Source organism: Rissa tridactyla, chromosome 3, assembly GCF_028500815.1.
Source record: "Rissa tridactyla isolate bRisTri1 chromosome 3, bRisTri1.patW.cur.20221130, whole genome shotgun sequence".
Taxonomy (NCBI): Eukaryota; Metazoa; Chordata; class Aves; order Charadriiformes; family Laridae; genus Rissa; species Rissa tridactyla.
The window spans coordinates 57,105,178-57,119,027 of NC_071468.1; the positions used below are offsets into that span (position 1 = coordinate 57,105,178).

General features: G+C 42.1%; 1 protein-coding gene across 1 annotated transcript in view; it reads left to right on the forward strand.

The window, feature by feature from the left end:
* The window catches only part of ESR1 (estrogen receptor 1), a 169,917-nt gene extending 159,951 nt beyond the window's left edge, over positions 1–9,966 (forward strand). Inside the window, 3 exon segments of the mRNA XM_054194804.1 lie at positions 3,118–3,301; positions 4,695–4,906; positions 4,909–9,966. Coding sequence (XP_054050779.1) covers positions 3,118–3,301; positions 4,695–4,906; positions 4,909–4,949 — 437 coding nt within the window. The 3' untranslated portion in view covers positions 4,950–9,966.
* Positions 9,967–13,850: the final 3,884 nt, after the last annotated feature.

Genomic DNA, 13,850 nt, shown 5'->3' on the forward strand with positions numbered 1-13,850 from the left:
GCCAGATGTTTTAGTTTTGAGTGTGAAAAGAGGAGTGGTGCGATGTGGCAAAGCAACACGGTTTTGTTTTGGAGATGATGATGTAGGTCACGTCTGCCTTAGCAGCTGATTTGCCTAATTACTTAGCTGGTTAGTCCATTGAGGTGGAAAGATTTAGCTGATTTTGTGGATCCTGATACATGGTTCCATGTGACTGTTTGTTATTCTTTTCTCCTGAATTTCCATCTCCTGTTGAATTGTGTTTTTTACTTATTTCGGGGGCTTGATGATCACAGGAGCACATGGCCCAGAGCTGAATTTGCTCGTAGCTCAGCCTGACTTGCTACAGATCCAGAGCAGTGGGGCAGGATGGAAGGGGAAGAAGAGCCTTGGGTATTGCTTTGTGAGCCTGAACGCTAAATGTAAAGATATTTTAAACTGGCGTTTATTGTGACAGAAAAGATGTAGAGGGCGTTCTCCTCTACAGTAATACGCAAAAATATATCACTATATATAGTGACACGTATAAAATTATATCACTTTATGCAAACAGCTGACACGGTAGCACTGCAGTCCCCGAGGGACCCTGTGCTGTGTCTCATGGGCTCAGACCAATAGACTTCTTTGCAGAGTGGTGCTTTCTCTGTTCTTGCGCCGATTATGTTTTACAGTACTGACCTACAGAAAGAGCTGGAAAACAACCTGGTAGCTATTCAGTTTAGGCTTACTTTCAGCTTCAGAGCTCGGAAAGACCCTTGAGACTGTTAAATTTCACTTTGCTAAGACAATTTTCTGCACTCTTGTTCCAAACTATGCTTGTTGCTCATGTGTGTATGTGTGTGATAAATAGCTGGCATTTCTTCTGGGGAAATTTCTGGTCATTGGTCTGGGGCAGGAGAATCACCGGAGGGGCAGAAAGGGAAAACAAATGTCATTTTTCTTGGCAGTTATTGACTCGCAATTGCCTGAAGTCTCTACATTTTTAGGGGAGTGCTTTTTTTGATTTATACTTTTTAATAGCTTCTGGACTAGACCTGGGTGAGAAGCAATTCGTCCTAACAGATGTTTTTCTGGTTTCAAAGTTATGAAACTAAGGGGCATTGCTGCAAGGGCACAATAGCATCCTCTGGCTGGAAGAAGCTGCTCTGGAGGCACTGTGGGTTTATGAGACTAATGTTTCCTTCTAATGGACTCTGTTTTATCAGTAATATTTAAGAATCTTGCCCCTACAGGTACCTGCTAAGCTGTAAAGCTTGGTATTGTCAGTAGGCATATGTGTGGGTGGTTAAGAGTCATTCAGCTGAGAGAAGCCCCAGGAACTGTTTCTCTTTGATGAATTAATTTCAGTAAAAATAATAATAATCATAAAAAGCTTTGTGAGAAGAGGCCATTGTATTATCTAGCTATATAAAATTTGAAGCAATATTCATTACCAAAATTAAGCGCTCTGACTGATGGTTTTCAGAAGTTGTGCTTTCTTTGAGTTATCCTTTTGTTTTTTTAAAGCAGTCTCTCACTCACTCACTCTGTCTCTCAGAGACACTCACTCTGACATTCAAACCCACAAATTTCTATTTCTTTTTAGTACAGAACACCCAGAGTCATAAAACCTACTTGCAGGTTACAGTAGTTCTAGGTGTCAGGCCCTTGGACTACCAAGGTGATTATGAGGAGGTGAGATATGCCAAGAAGACAGAAAAAAAAATCTCAATTTCCCTGACTGCTCAGATGCATGGCAAAATAGTCTTATCTTCAAATCTGATGGTGTAGCTCCTCAGGCTGCAAGCAATACAAACAAGCTAGAGTATATATGCCTGTGTACGTGTGCATGTTAGTGTATGTGTGTCTTTTTTTCTTAATATTGCATATTCACAATATGCACTGCGTATTGTGCTGTATGTGAAGCTTTAAAGAAAAACAAAATGAGAAGTAGTTCCAGGAACCAATTTTTTCCAAGGACAAAATCCATATTTCTTCTTGTCTCTGTGAGCTGATATAGAACGGCTAAAGCACAGGATTTGCCAAGTACATTACAGACACAGGGCAGCGAACACACCATGATCAAGCCAGTTAGATAGTTAGATACTGTACACACATCTTAAGCTTTTGCTGCCTCGGGACTGGATTATAGTAATACAACCTGTTTAGAGTTATTGGCTTAATCCAGAAGATTAAAAAACTGTTGCTGAATGCAACAGCTGCCTTTTGGAAGCACAGTGCTCTTGTGACCTGATTCACATTGGCTGTGTGGTGTTGTCCAGAACAAATTCAAGATAAAAATGTGCAAAATAGTTTAGAATTTCCCATTTAGAGAGCTGATGTGCTTCATGGACGCAAGAATTACTGCTGGCAAAAGCTCTCGTGCCTGGGTTAGAGTGTTTTATAGGAGACGTAGAGGGGCTGTTGGAGGGGGAGTTTGGAGGTTTTTTGATCTCTGGAAAATTTCCTTCTGGTCCAAATCTTCAGGTTGCTCACTTTCAGCAGTAAGCAATGTAAGATGGCTAAATTTACACAGGTTGCTCTGGACATGGTTTTTAAAGGAGAGTCAGGTTTGCGAGTGAAGGAGCACACCTTTTGAGGCTCTTGCCTGGTTGGGAGGGTTTTGTTGAGGCGAGTGTGTGTAAATAAACCCTGATTTTGTTTACGTGTTTTGTGATAACACATTCAGTTCTAGACTGACTAGCAAATCACCAAAAATCAAACATTAAACAGCAGAGAAAATGGCAAAAACTTCCGAAGGCCTGGGCTGGTCAGTATTGCAGAGCTCTCGCGAGGTGACAGCATCTCCTCAAGGTTTCAGAGCCGAGTGACTGAGAGAAGAGTGCAGCCCGCCGGTAGGTCTAGCTGCAGGCTGTAGGTGTCACCTGCCACCTGGCCCAGACCTTGGATGGACCCAGGAGGGGAAGAGACATCGTCTTCCTCCTCCTGCTTTGCCTACAGTGACCAAATCCAAGCTCCAGCGTCATTCAAACCAGAGGCCTGCCTGGCAAGCAGGAGGGTTCGCACACAATCAGCTCCCATGGTTTAACACCAAAGCCAAAGAGGCCAGCCACGAGGCGTACCTTGGGCAAGTGTCTGACTCCATCAAAGTAATTTTTGTCTGTGGTTTGTTTGTTTTCTTTCTCCTTCCTACTCCAGGTGTGTACACTTTTCTTTCCAGCACCTTGAAATCTCTGGAAGAGAGAGACTATATTCACCGTGTTCTGGACAAAATCACAGACACTCTGATACACTTAATGGCTAAGTCGGGTCTTTCTCTGCAGCAGCAACACAGACGGCTGGCTCAGCTCCTCCTCATCCTCTCTCACATCAGACACATGAGGTGAGAGCAAGCAGGCAGTCAGCCCCCCTGCACGGCTCCCGTGCAAGGGAGGTTGCACAAATGCACACACACGCGTTTCACAGGTGGGAGTGCAAACTGTGTGTAGAGTTGTTACAAAAAAAAAAAAAAGGCTACTTTACATAAAGATGTATTAAACATAAGCGCTAAACAGTCCGTTGGATTATGGTGTGAAAGGAGTAAACGTTTTCCCCGTTTGTTTCTTCTAGTTCTCTTTTCCTTTGCTTCTTGTTCTGATAGTGCTGTAAGCAGTACCTACTTTTAATGTTACTGCATCTTGTATGTGGTTTGAAAAGTAACAAGTAGAATACTAACGTAGCAGTAGCCTAGTTCTGCAAACTTTAGTCTCCTATAAGATAAGATTTAATAAAACTATCGCTTTTATGTAGCTGCTTTCCACAAGTGGCTTGATTGCAAACCAATTTAGAGAAGAGATTAGGATCATTATGTGTATTTTATGGGTGAGGATAAATGCAGATCTGCTGAATCCCCATCTAGAGGACTGTGTCCTTTGCTAACTAGAGGTGAGGTGTCTGAGGCACTCTGTTAGTACTCGCAGCAAAGATTCTCCCAAATGTAATTAACTCTTAAGGTAGCTGCTCAGTGGCTGGAGTGCTAACAGCATAACAAGTCTATAGAAAGATACGGTATAGATCTTATTTTTATGAAGGAACAAGAGATGTTGTTACACAGATTTTAATTTTCATTATTTCAGTTAATAAAATTAGAGTACACAGCACATCATAGCTACTAAAGCTGAATCATACAGATTTTACCTCCTGGGCTGATATACAGGTCCTCAGGAAAAAGTCGAGGGGTGTGTGCATGTGGTTTTTTTTTCACTTTTGTCTTTTTGTGAATTTTCTTAAGTTTCGTTGTCTTCATGTTAATCATCCATTTTTTTCTTTTTTTTTTTTTATTTCCTTAAGAAGAATTTGTACAATTAAGGAAGTTCCAGATGCACAGTGAAGTTAATTATTGTTTCCATAGTTTCATAGTTTTGTGAATGGATGCTATTACAGGCAAGCATTTGCTAACTAATTGGCTGAGGTTATTTTCTAGGAAAAAAGAATAATGATATTTTAGGTTTTATTATGGGAAAGCCAAGATTCATTCCATCCACTTTGTCACAGTGCCTGAATTAGGAGTCCGTGGGCTCTAGGCTGCCTTTTAGGCAAAGGAGAGCGAAAGAGCCACCTTTAGAAGGCAACTTGCTCATGGGCAGTCTGAAGGGTTCTTTGAAGAGTGTACAGTCAGTTGTTTTTTACAAGGTGGAATTTATGTGAACTAACAAATATTATTAGCTATTAGGTTGGGTTTTTTTTTTTCCCCTAACATATTTGGGAAGTAACTGTTGTTTTGTTACAACCCACAGCAACAAAGGAATGGAGCACCTGTACAATATGAAGTGTAAAAACGTAGTTCCACTCTATGATCTCTTGCTGGAGATGCTGGACGCTCACCGGCTGCATGCCCCGGCAGCAAGGAGCGCTGGGCCGATGGAAGAGGAAAACCGGAGCCAGCTGACAACTGCATCAGCTTCATCTCATTCCTTGCAGTCTTTTTATATAAACAGTAAAGAAGAGGAGAATATGCAGAATACAATATAAACAAAAGTCGGCATGTATAATGGTATGAGAAACCCAGCAGCGTACTACCTAGCTCATGCTTCATTTTGTCTATAGTGCCACCTGTGTAAACACTCCAATGACAACAGTCACCTGCATTTTCCATTTGAGTGTTTGTCAAGCACTTGCCCAAATTGATTACTTATCCTAACGGGTGACGTTTCATCGCTATGGACAGCCAGCAAGGATTGTCAGGCTAGTTTGATTTGTAATTTGCAGTGTTTTTATTTAATTTTGCATGTAAGTAAGTTGGGTAAGTCCTAATCTAAACCAAACATTCATTTTACTATAAATTAATAGACCGTACCACCCATGCATACTGGTATCTTCATGAGTGGTAGCCTTTGTTGATATCCACCCCAAATTCTGTTCTTGCTTAGTGCTTTACTTGCTCGAAACTTTGCAGCAGTTTGGTAGAGATTCTGGATTACTTTTTTGGGTGGGTAAATGGAAAGTTGATCAGCATCTTAGTGTGCCACAGTGAAACTGTAGTGCTAGTGGCTGCCTTGGTAGTTTAGGTAGATTCCCGTCTCTCTTCTTCCTACAGTAGAAAGGAACCCCTGTCTGAGAATAATAAGAGTTTTACCTTGCTGGCTTACATCAGCAGACAACTCCCTCTCGAGATCATACTGACCAAAATTTAGGTCCCCTTGCCATATCCTCTAGCCGAATTGCATTCTATCTTGTCTGATCCTGCAAAGCTGAATTGTTCTGTTGCTTGGCAGTGCGTAAATCAAGGGCAACACAGCAAACAGTGATAACATAGATAATTACTCTTAAATCAGACCAGATGATTACAAAAATCATCAGGTCTTAAAAAAACCCAAAAGTGTTCACACAAATACATGATCCAGCACTAGTTTATAAAAGTCATCCCCTTGTCCTTTGCTTTGTTGTGCTACAAACCAAGGGGTGATGATCCCAGTGCAAGACTGGCACAGCAGGGTGGGATGGTCCCGTCCCACTCAGCAGAGCGTGGCCAAGCTGCGCATGGGAGAGCTGGCGGCCCAGCCAGGGCAGGAGGCTGTGCATCGCCTTGGCTTTCTTTGGCTCTCGTTGGGGCATGCTCAGAAATCACTGTTAAGGGCCACCTCACTTGTGACACCGGAACTGGCAATAAGCCTCAGACATGGTGAAGACTCTGGGACTGCACGTCCAGGAAGATCAGCCTGGCTTTCTCCATGCACATGTGTAACTGTTTCGCATAAGGGTTAGTCAGATTCTTCAGACCAACTGTAAATATACAAAAGGTCCACTGACATCAAGAGTTTCAGCAAGACATGAAGGAGAGAGACTGAAGAAATCCATACTATGTGCTATTCAAAGTAGGAGTCGGTGCTGCTGTTTGACTGCCTGTATGCTAGAAGATTCCATGTGTCAGGGAACGTTGCTGGGTACTGGAATGTGGTTATTACATGTGCCAGGGATATTTTATTAGTCTAATGATAAACTTTGCCTGTGCTATCTGCACTTCTGGTTTACAGGTGCAGTTTGGGAGTTAGCACGGACCAGGGACTATTCCAATAGCTGGTTGGAAGCGACCACCCTGCCAGTAAGGACGTTTCGTAGCACGTGCGTTGGCAGCTCCACAGCAGCTGGGCACACTGCTAGAGGAGGGTTCAGGGATGCTTCTTTTACTGCTATAGTTGAAACCTTTATGTTAGATTATGCTGATTGGAATATCCTGTAGCAACTAAATATAGGAAACAGGGCAACTAATGCCGTTGTGCCGGAGTGCCTGTCTAATCATGCTCCCTGTTACACCAGCAGAGTCTGTGTGCAGTGAGACCGAGTTGCATAGCAATTGTGAAGGCAGCAAGGAATAGGACGAGTTTGTGCTCCTCGAGTCAAGGATTTGATTCTTTAGTGAATGTACATAATGATGTCTATAACAGTTTCATGTACATATCCGAGGATACGCGCAGCTTAGAAGCTAGATGCTACCTATGTTTGAGAAGATTCCTCAAAAACTGTGCAAGCCTAAACATGTGAAGCAGTCACTGTAAGTTAATAGGCCTTTTATTGATGCATATTATAATGTCATTTTTTTTCTGAATGTGTTGAAGGATTTGTCTTTTTGTGTATTCAGTAAGAGTGTGCGTGTGTGTATGTGTGTGTGCAAATTTGGTACCTGAAGGTTTTTGGGGGGCTCCTAAATGCCTTGAAAGAAAATGCACATTTTTTTTTGTTTTGTTTAGTAGCTGGTTTTCAAATGTGTTAGAAAAATCATGAATGCCCTGAAGTGAGTGCAGGCTAAGATCTGAATGGAGCACAGGAATCCCTGCAGTTACATTTATGTGCTTACACCGTGATCATTCACTTGTAGCCCAGTGAGCGTTAGAGCTGCTCTTTAAATACTGTGCGTGCGACTGGCTGTTCTCTACGATGGAACACACCGATCAAGCTCATAAGCTGCAAGGCAAATTGTTTTAAATGAATGCCTGCCTTCCTACATCCCAGAACAGTTCATTACATCGATTCAAGTGTAAATTTGGCCTAGAAGGTAAAAGTAGTTCATGGAGAGCAATTCACAACAGAGGGTCATATTCTGATGGTACTTACATAGGTCAAGTACCACTACACTCTACAGATTTTCCCGGTGAAGCTGGATTAGTGTGATTTGAAGTGGTATGCAGCGGACAGCGGGGTATCGTAATATGTCTGGGAACATAAGGAAGAATCAGTCAGTTCACGATCTTAATTACGAATGCTTTCCTAGCTCAGCCCTTGCAAGGAAGTAATTTAGATTCAACCAGTCCTCCCATGTTTGTGGTGGCAACAGTGGAGGGCACCCAAGAAAGAAAAACAGTGGTTCCCAGTAATACATTCATTTACCTTGGGTCAGTTTTAGGATCTGTGTCATTAACTTGTTCATGAGATTTTAAATGAAGCAGCACCTTAATGAATATAGTAACCTTCCCATAGTTATCTATAAAGATGATTGTCCACATATCAGACAGTTGAATGTAGCTATTCAATTGATTCAACAAAGTTCTATGACACAAAAATGGCAACTTTTTCATATGTAATTCTGAATTATGCTCTCATGTATGCAAACAATTGTGCCTGACATTTGGTAATTTTTATTTCACAGGATGCTATTTTATGTGTGTGTATATATATACATATATATACATATATACTTTATATTTGCAGCTGACAAACCAGTACTACCTGAATACCTGGTGCTGGATATTAAATAAAAATATATAGCATGTAAAAAAAAAAAAACGAAAGAAAACTATTCAAGGCAGCTAATTATGCTTTTACCAAAACCTTCAGCTGTCTCTGGACAGCTAATGAAAGAATTATTTTATAATGTTTATATGTGGATTTTTAAAAAAAAAATAAAAAAATAAAAAAAACCAAAAACCCCTCTAGAAACATAGGCAATGTAATACCAGCAACAAGCCAAACAGAAACAGATCAGATGAACTTGCTTTGCTTGAGAATATGGTTGTTACTGAGTTGTTACAAAAAGCTTGGGAGACAGGAGAGGAGACAGGGTGACGTGTAGCACTTAGCGGTGTCTGCGTTTCCAACAGTACGTGAAAGCTGCTCTGGTTTGTAGTGGTTCGAGCCACGTCTCGATGTTGCAGACTTTGTCTCAGGTAAAACTCCCAGTTGGGGCAGTGAGATTTGTGCTGGGGTAAAATAATTTAATGACAGTTTCTTGGTGTGTGTTTGTGGTAAATTTACTATTATGCTTCAGTGATGTCTCCTGATGATTTTTCTCCTTCTGTACACTGATGGGTTTAATAATTTAAAAACATAATTAAAGAAATATCTGAACCTAGCTCCCAAGGATATTGCAAGGACTGTCAGCAGGCCACTGGTACCTGACATTTACCACTTTTAAATTGTAAAGAAAGAAAACAAAAGAAAATGCAAACAACTCCCTTCATCCAAGCCAGGGCTTGTGTTAGAGCCTCCATCCATTCTGATGCCGACTGATTCCTTAGGAGTTGTGCCAAATGTTTAAAATGAAACAAACTACCAGCAAAGTAAAAATTCTGCCTCACTAGGGCCTTAGTCTTATCACAGGCTTTGATAGGAACACAGCAAGCCTCTCTTGTGTATATAATATCCTGCTTTAAAATTAGAATGCAGCCCAACCTAAAGCTAATCGGATTTTGTATATAAGGTGTTCTCAGCTGAACTTATGTGAAGTGCATTTCTTACTTTCAACAAAGAGATGGCTATTTTCGATGCTATCCACAACTGTAATATAGCTTTACAGATAGAAATTCAACACATGTAAAAGAAGAGTCATGTTAATGACGGTATTGTAATACAAAACAGTCTTTGCTGTCACCTGCAATTATAGAATAATCTCAACTTGATCTGAGAATCTTAAATTAAATTTCTCTAATATTAATGTCCTACCATTTCTACTCACAATTCCCTTTCATCTTTCAAATGTAGATAGCCTTATATCCCAAAAGTTGTTTTCGAAGTGGTTGTTGCCCATAAGGGTATTTGGTTTTGCACTGTCTTAAAAAAAAAAAATTCTAAAAAAAAAAATTATCCTTTGCATTCAAATGTGCCTAAAGAAACAAACAAAAAAAATTAAGAAAATGTATATGCTGCCATCTTGCAAATTAGTATGCTCTGTACTCCTGTGTGCCTATAATTAGAAGTCTGTTTCTTCAGAAAGTGCCCATCGGAAAATGAAGGGATAGACCGCTGGTCACGAGACTCGCATTAAGCCACTTTATGTATCACCTTATTGTATATACGACAAAACTAATGCTTTTGTGTGCACTATGTAGTCTGTCAATGGAAAGTCCTTTCTTTGATATAGGCTCAGCTGCCAAAATGTATTTGTTGAAGTATTCTGTTCTTTCACTGATGAATATAAAATTATTGATGTCTTTGTTTTGGTGAGGTGTTTTTTTTCCCTTTGTTTTGCACCTAAAAAAGTTCTAAAAAAGTCTAAATGAAAAATCTGGTAGGCTACCTGATTGGTGCAAGATTTTTATCAATGTATTTGATGTTGAAAATAAAGAATTAACCAGAGCACTTTGTTTCATTAGTTATCTTTTGCATAGCTTTAAAAATATGCTTCTCTGCTTATTTTTTTCCAGTAGCCAGCAAAATGGTACACTATTTTTTACAGAAACAGAATGTGTCTGTTTCTGTGCATCTAAGTGAAAACTGTTTCTTCGCCTTTCCCAAAAATCATCAGTGACAATGTGTTAGGTCTGGTGACCTAATGACACTTTAATATGCCTAGTATTTTATATGCTTTAAGTTTCTTATTTTGGTTTGTGAAACAGATTATGGTGGAAGAAACAAAATGTGTGAATTTAGCCTTCTGTAGTTGACTTCCTCTTACCGTGAGTTAGCTAATACCAAGTAAAATAGCACTGCTTTCCCAAGTGAAAGCTAGTCAGTCCTCAGGGAAAAAAGTTGTCTTGGCTAAGCTGTCAGGAAGGGGATGAAAAGGAAATGAGAGATACTTTTATTGACATAAAAACACTTTAAACTTAGCTCTACTCTGTAAAATCCTCTCAAAGTTATATTTGGTCTTTGCGAAGAATCAAACCAATAATCTATAGCATTGACATACGTATGTAGGTATTTCGATAACTGTAGATACATATATATCTATCAGTTATATGGAGAGAATATAGTCCCTATATTGATTTTTTTGATCTATTTGCTATGCTGTGCTGGTTCTGAGTGGGACTGTTGGCTCATAGGTTCTTCTCTTTCCTGACATGAATATATATGTAAAAGCTCTTTGGTTTTTTGTGATGTTTCACTGTACGTAATATATAAAGAAAAAACGGTAAGGTGATTATTACCTTAATTCTAACTATCATGTTAATGATTAAGACAAGACAGGCTACATACTTTGTCCATGTGAAACCTCACTCAATAGCTTGTGAAACATGAAAGTGAATAGCCTATGCAGACTCCAAAAGAAAGTTGGGGACTGTTGGGATTTGTGAGTGCAGAGTAGAACTGAGCAATGGTTCCCAATCATCTGACTGACTATGAAGGGCTGTACCAGCTTGACCAGGGAGCTATGATATCCACCCAGCAGGAAGCCTTGGCCTCCCCAGGCTCTGAATCCAGCAGGACTGAGGCAACTTCCCAGATGGAGCTCTGGTGGGAGCACGCTGCCACCCAGGCGTCAGGCTGCAGGGTGTGCCCTACCCTTATGGCAGCAGTTTGCATGCCTGCGGGACATCTGTGCAGGTAGAGGAACTCCTCTGCCTAGTGATGGAGCTCCAGGAGGAGGTTGAGAATCACCAAGGAGTGAGAGAGGGAGATAGACTGCTGGAGTCACACCCCGCCTTCCCTGAACCAGGCCCCGCAGGCAGAAAGGCCACATGAAACAGAGGATTCCCTGTCCTCTCCCTGTCTAGCTGAACAAGGTAACTTAGAGGATAGGGGGCTATGGGAACATATTGCTGCCTGGTGAAGCAGGCGTGTCTCCCCAGTGACTCCCCCACCTTCCCAGGTACCCTTAAAAAATAGGTATGATGCTCTGCAAGAGGAACCCTGTCATGCCAAGGAAGATGATTCAATGTCCACAGAGGTGTTGCCAAGGTTAAGTCAAACTACACCCTGCATCAGAACGTCTTCAGTTAAGAAAAAAAGACAGGTCATTGTCATAGGTGACTCCATCCTGAAGGGAGTGGAAGGTTCAATATGCAGACCAGACCCACTTCTCAGGGAAGTCTGCTACCTCCCTGGGGCCCGGGCTAAAGATATAAAAAGAAAACTTCCCTCCCTGGTAAGCCCTCCAGATTACTACCCACTACTAATTTTTCAGACAGGTAGTGATGAACTGGTCGTAAGAAACCCAAGGGCAAACAAAAGAGAGTTCCAGGCCTTGGGACGACTGGTTAAGGGGTCAGGAGTGCAAGTAGTGCTCTCCTCTGTCATTCCAGTTGCAGGGAAGGATGAGGGAAGCAACAGAAAGAGACAGCAGATCAATACCTGGCTCTGAGCCTCGTGTCAGTCGCAGGAATTTTTGGTTTTTTTGATCACGGGTTAGTTTACATGACAGGCCTGCTGGAGAAAGATGGGGTACACCTGTCTCAAAGGGGAAAAGGATATTTGCACAGGAGTTGGCAGGGCATTAAATTGAGTGGGCGTTACACTAGTGTTGAAGGGAGAAAGGGATGAAACCAGGTTCCTTAGAGGTAAGCCTGGTGGTGGTGAGCCAATGTCTGTGGGACGGGATGCTAGTGAGGTCCCTTGGTCTGCTGACTCAGTGAAGGCAGGGGATGGAGATTCATGCAGCAGCAGAGATGCGAGGCTCATTGATGGGTTAGAAACTATGGCTGTGCCTGGGAACGGACAGGTAGAATTAAGGCTTCTCCCAGCAAAAAGGTGGCAGGACGAGGAGCCCAACTGAAGTGCTTCTACGCTAATGCGTGTGGCATGGGCAACAAACACGAGGAGCTGCAAGCCATTGTGCATCAGGAAAACCATGATGTAGTCACCGTCACAGAAACGTGGTGGGATGACTCACATGACCGGAGTTCTGCAATTAGATGGCTACAAACTCTTCAGATGGGACAGGCAAGGAAAGAGAGGAGGTGGGGTGGCTCTGTATGTTAGGGAGTGTTATGACTGTCAAGAACTTAATGATTGTGACAGTAGCATTGAGTGTTTATGGGTAAGAATCAGGGGGAGGGCCAACAAGGCAGATATCATGGTGGGAGTCTGTTATAGACCACCCAACCAGGATGTAGAGCTAGGTGAAATATTTTACAAGCAGGTGGGAGAAGTCTCAAGATCACTAGCCCTTGTCCTCGTGGGAGACTTCAACCTACCAGATATCTGCTGGGAATACAATACAGCTGAAAGGGAACAGTCTAGGAGGTTTTGGAGCATGTTGAGGATAACTTCCTGACACAGCTGGTGAGTGAACCGACTAGGGAAGGAGCCCTTCTGGACCTGTTGTTTGTGAGCAGAGAAGGACTTGGGGGGGAAGTGATAGCTGAAGGCCATTTTGGGCATAGTGATAACAAAATTATAGTGTTTTCGATTCTTAGAGAAGCAAGGCAGCAGACCTGCCACCTTGGACTTCTGGAGGGCAGCCTTTTGTCTTTTTAGGAACTTGCTTGACAGAGTCCCTTGGGAGGCAGTCTTGAAGGGCAAAGGTGTCCAAGAAGGCTGGACATTTTTCGAGAAGGAAGTCTTAAAGGCACAGGAGCAGGCTGTCCCCATGTGCCGAAAAACAAGTGGTGGGGAAAAAAGACTGAACAGAGAGATAACAGTTACAACTCAGGTAAAAAAGGAGAGGTTATGGCCTTTGAAAGAAGGGGTAGGCCTCCCAGGAAAACTACGAAGATGTTGTAAGGCTATGTAGGGAGAAAATTAGAAGGGCCAAAGCCCAACTAGAACTTAACCTGGCTTTGGATGTTAAAAACAATAAAGAGAGTTTCTATAAATATATTAGTAATAAAAGAAGGTAGGAGAATCCCCATCTTTTATTAGATAGGGGCGGTAACATGGTGACAAAGGATGAGGAGAAGGCTGAGGTACTTAATGCCTTCTTTGCCTCAGTCTTTAGTAGTAGAAGTGGTTTTTCCTGAGGGTACTGAGGGATGTGGTGGAAGTGCTCACTGAGCCACTTTCCATCATTTACCAGCAGTCCTGCCAAACTGGGGAGGTCCCAGTTGATCAGCAGCTAGCAAATGTGATGTCCATCCACAAGAAGGGCCTGAAGGAGGATCCGGGGCACTGTCACTCTGACCTCGGTACCTGGGAAGGTCATGGAACAGATCAACCTGAGTGCCATTATGCGGCACATGAAAGACATCCAGGCGATCAGGCCCAGTCAGCGTGGGTTCATGAAAGGCAGGTCCTGCTTGACAAACCCGATCTCCTTCTGTGACAAAGTGACCCACTTGGTGGATGAGGGAAAGGCTGTGTGT